This window comes from Myotis davidii, unplaced genomic scaffold (genome assembly GCF_000327345.1).
Source record: "Myotis davidii unplaced genomic scaffold, ASM32734v1 scaffold641, whole genome shotgun sequence".
NCBI lineage: Eukaryota > Metazoa > Chordata > Mammalia > Chiroptera > Vespertilionidae > Myotis > Myotis davidii.
The window spans coordinates 2,283,966-2,288,424 of record NW_006293232.1 but is presented as its reverse complement, the minus strand read 5'-3'; the positions used below and the strand labels follow the sequence as shown (position 1 = coordinate 2,288,424).

Below are 4,459 nucleotides of genomic sequence, written 5' to 3'. Positions count from 1 at the left end.
CCCCCCCCCCCCCCCCGCCAAACCTTAAATGCTATTATTCTCCATGGTCTCCTTGTACAGGATTTGTTCTTCGTATTTTGAAACCTCTCAAACACACTATTTTTGCCTTGCCCTCATTTCTCAGTTGCACACTCACCTCTATTTTCAGACCATATTTGCATGAGCATCCTGCAGGCATCTCAAACTAACATAATTTGTGCTGAATTCATTGTCTGTCTCACTTCTGCTCCTCCTGGGATTTCTGCGTCTCAGGAAATCATTGGCTTCCTTGTTCTGCTTCACCCTCACCTCCTCCGGTTGTCACCAAGACGAGTACTGCACTGCCTCCTTTGTCCTTGAACCTCCCTGGAACCCGTGCCCTCCCCAGCCTGGTTCACGCCTTGGTGCAGAACCTCTCACGGATTCCCATCCCCCCCGGGGAATTCCGGATTCCCACCCCCACGGACCATCATCCTTACTGCCACCAGAGAGCTTTCTGGAACACTGCCCAGAACTGTGGTTAAGAGCTTAGCCGTGGAATGAGGTGGCCCCGGCATAGCTGTGTAACCTTGGGCAAGTCACGAAATGTGAAGTGTCGTCTGTAAGGGGAGCCACCTGCCTGCCGTCATGGTGCAGTGTGAACCGTGAGCGAGATGATAGTGCGCACAGAGCATGTGGCACATTGTGCCTGCACCTTGGGAGCGCTGGGTAAACAGGAGACCCTGCCCCGTTCCCCCAGCCTCCCCTTTTCATCTCTAGCATCACACAGTTCATCCCAGCTCAGCATTAGCCTCATGCCCCGAGGCGTTCCCACACCGCACCCCATGCTGCTGTCGCCCAGTCCACTTGCTGCCACTAAATGCTCCTCAGCTTTTGCTCAGGTTCAGGAAAGAAATCTGCCGAAAGCCACCCGTACCTTTCTCCTTCGCCAGCAGATAAAATCCTAGCTTCAAGGTCACTGTCCTCTCATTGGTGAGGCCCTCTCTGCCTCTGCTTCCTGCCACAGTCACAGAAGAGCCGGCTGTTCTCGAAGCTCTTGTACCACGTATCCCACGGCTTCCAGAACACTCTTCCTTCTAGAACAGGGCTGGCGCCTGGCTAACCCCTGAGGCCTCGTGCCTCACACCGCATCTTGTGCATAAAATGTGCTCCCCAGTGCGTGTGTTTGTTGAACACAAAGTGTGTGCGACATTTGGGTTTCTGTTCTGTGTGGTGAGATTGGTTCTTCCTTGAGCAGATGTATGTCAGGACCGGTGACATGCTGAAGAGGGAGGTATTGTAAAAACCCACTCACTTTCTCTGAAGTGAGTTTTGTTCACTACCTTTATCTTGTAATTAGGGAGGAAAAGAAACACATTGTGCCTTTTCCTAGAATGTCCTCCTCTCTGTCCAGGAAAGGAACACTAAGTTAGGATGCAGTCCACTTTCAAAGTGAAGGACATGTTGATAATTGGCTTTTGTATTTCTCTATTTTATTTTCTCATAAAAGATATTTTCATAGGCTAAGAAAATTGGAGCAAGGAAGAAGGTAAAGTTCACCTTATGACTTAGCATAGGGGGGAGAATTCTGGCCATGCTCCAGGTAAATAGAATCTTCCCCTTTCCCCCACAATGAGAAGGTAAATAAACAAAAAGAAAACAAAACAACACACACACACACACACACACACACACACACACACACACACAGAATACTCTTCCTGGAACATGTCCCAGCTTTGTTCAGGTTGTTACCAGGAGTCCTTACACTCCCCACATTTTCTTCAAGGTGCCGTCTGGACTCTGCGTCCTTCCTGAAGTCTTCTCTGGTTTAAAAAAGCCATAAATTGGTTTCACCATTTCTCCCCCAACTCCCTTCGCCCTCCCCAGGACCCAGTACTAAATGGTGTAACAAGCAGAGGTTCCCAAGCCTTAAGGGATACATCCTGGCCATGCTAATGTCCGGTTATGGGGCCTTGGGAAAGTTAATTTTTCATAATCTTTCTTCATCTGTGAAGGGGATGATGATAATATGTCTCGTAGGTTTGTTAAGGTTAAATGAGGAAAAATATAAGAATCTAGCCTGTCATCATTTTTGCTTCTCATCTACCTTGCTTTATAGGTAACTTATCCACTGCAGTTCCTGGAACGTGGTGGGCCCAGGACGTGCATTGAATTAATGAAGTCATGTATAAACACTCTTCCTTCTACAAAGGCTCTCCAAGCTTTGTAGCTATAACACTCTAAATTGTTTTTTATTTTAAGGACTAAAAGTCCTTATTGAAGTGGAGAAACTCCCACTTCTTACTTAATTATGAGTATTGATGTCAGCATCACACAGTGCCCGGGCATGGTGTAATTCATAATTCCAGTTGTTCGGTCGTTAGTGTTGAGCAAATTCTACTGGAAATGAATGTTAATTGGAACCTTTGCCTTTGGAAGAGAAATGAACTTTTGGCAAGGTGAAAATACTGAAATTCAATCTGGGAGAAGCAAGGGGGTGATGTAGGAGCTCATTAAAAACCAGACACAATGCTAGTGCTTCTATGGGCTACTTCTGAGCTACTGTTCTCATGTCATAGGTGAGGAAAGGTAGGTAATTTCTCCAATGTCCTCATCCAATTAAGTAGAAGGGTCAGGGTCAGATTCACACTTGCCAGACTTCACAGCTGCTTCCCTATAACATCTGACAATCCTGGAAGTTAAGTTCTTTTTGGGAAAGCTGAGGGTGACTTAAAATAACCTTTGCCTCCAACTTGTGTATCGATATCTTCAAGATGAATGTGGGATCTTGGAGCCTTTTAGTTATGCATGGGCAGCCTGCCTGAGTCATCAGTAGTGGAGATGCTGGCCTTGAGGCAGCTACAGGAGGGTCAGGCACTGTGTATGGAGCCAGTTGGAGCTCCTCTGACTGTGGGTGAAACCCAGAAGAGAGCATGGAAATGATGAAAAACAAAACAGAATGATGTCCGAACTATATATATAAAAGCCTAAGCTACCGTCTGGTAGCTATGATGTGCAATGACCACCAGGGGCAGATGCTCACGCAGGAGCAGAAACCACAGGCATGGAAACATGAAACAGACTGATGAATCTCAGAGGGATGGGGGGATGGGGGAGGGCGGGAAGAGATTCACCAAAGATCTTATATGCATACTAAAAGCTCAGTGCATAGATTCGTGCATGGGTGGGGTCTCTCACCCTGGCCTGTGCCCTCTCACAATCTGGGACCCCTCGGGGGATGTCGGAGAGCCAGTTTCGGCCTGATCCCCACAGGCCAGGCCGAGGGACCCCATCAATACATGAATCCGTGCACCGGGCCTCTAGTAAAAGTAAAAGATCATTAAAGACTGGCCCTCTGATAGAAAAGCTAGAACCCAAGAAGAAGGAGGTAGAAATGACTAGGTAACCATGGGATTTTCTTTTTATTCATTGAAATATTTGCTTACCTGTTCATTCTGCGATTACCTTGTTACTTATAAGCAAAGATGCTTGTTTTACAGTTTCCATATTAACTTTTCCCTCATTAATCTTGCATTCTGTAGCAATATGATATTACCTTATCTGACCTACATCAGCCAATGCTTGTTAGTCTGTTGAAAAGCAAGAGAAATGACGTTGAGGCTCGGATGGTTCACCTGATACCCGAGCTCTGCTTCCTAACAGGTAATGTTTAGGTTTTATACTCCGGCAGGTTCCTCCTGATCACAGGCTTCTGACACTTAGCAGTGGGCAGGACCTCCTTCAGTTAGCTGAACGCCCGAGCATGAACTCAGCCTATGGAGGACGGACCCTTTTAAGTACACTACTTGGTAGTAGAGAAAGTGGGGAGGATGGAGTGCCCTTGGGAAATGGCTTGGCACCTAGTAAACGTTACCTGTTTCCTTCATCTCGTGTATTCCATTTGTTATTTCGTTGTAAAATAAACAGATAGGCCCCGGATGTTTTCCTAAAACCAAGCTGCTGCTCTTCATCGTTTTTTGAAACTCACTAGTTTAGGAAGTGATTGGACTGTTTCTCCCATGTTCTGTGCCCAAAGGACCCTTATTTTCCTTTTGTTTGTGCTTCCAGAAGGTAATCTTCACTGAGGAGTGGAATCTGAATTACGGTCTCGAGTACTTTTCTTCATCTTCATTTGGTTAACAGGGTGGGACTAAGGGAGGACTTTCACTTTTTACATTTTTGTATTGCTCGAACCAGTGAGGGTGTGTAAATGTTTACTTTGCGATTAGAAATACTTGTAAGGATATATTCCTTGAAGGGAGGGATGCTTCGTCTTAGTGATGTTCTGATATTCCAGATCTGCACAGTCCCATATGGTAGCCAGTAGGCACATGCATTCACTGAGCACTTGTAATGAGCGTGGTTAAGGGATGTGCCATGAGTGTGAAATGCAGACTAGATTTCTAAGACTTAGTATAAAAAACGGGAAAATAACTCAATAAATTTTTTACATAGATTTCATGTTGAAATTATAGTATTTTGGATTAAATTGAGTTAA

General features: G+C 45.7%; 1 protein-coding gene across 1 annotated transcript in view; it reads left to right on the top strand.

The window, feature by feature from the left end:
• Window positions 1-4,459, top strand: part of PIWIL4 (piwi-like RNA-mediated gene silencing 4) — a 54,503-nt gene that overhangs the window by 23,238 nt on the left and 26,806 nt on the right. Inside the window, exon 9 of the mRNA XM_015565987.1 lies at window positions 3,504-3,624. Within this exon, the coding sequence (XP_015421473.1) occupies window positions 3,504-3,624 (121 nt within the window). The remainder of the gene's footprint in view (window positions 1-3,503; window positions 3,625-4,459) is intronic.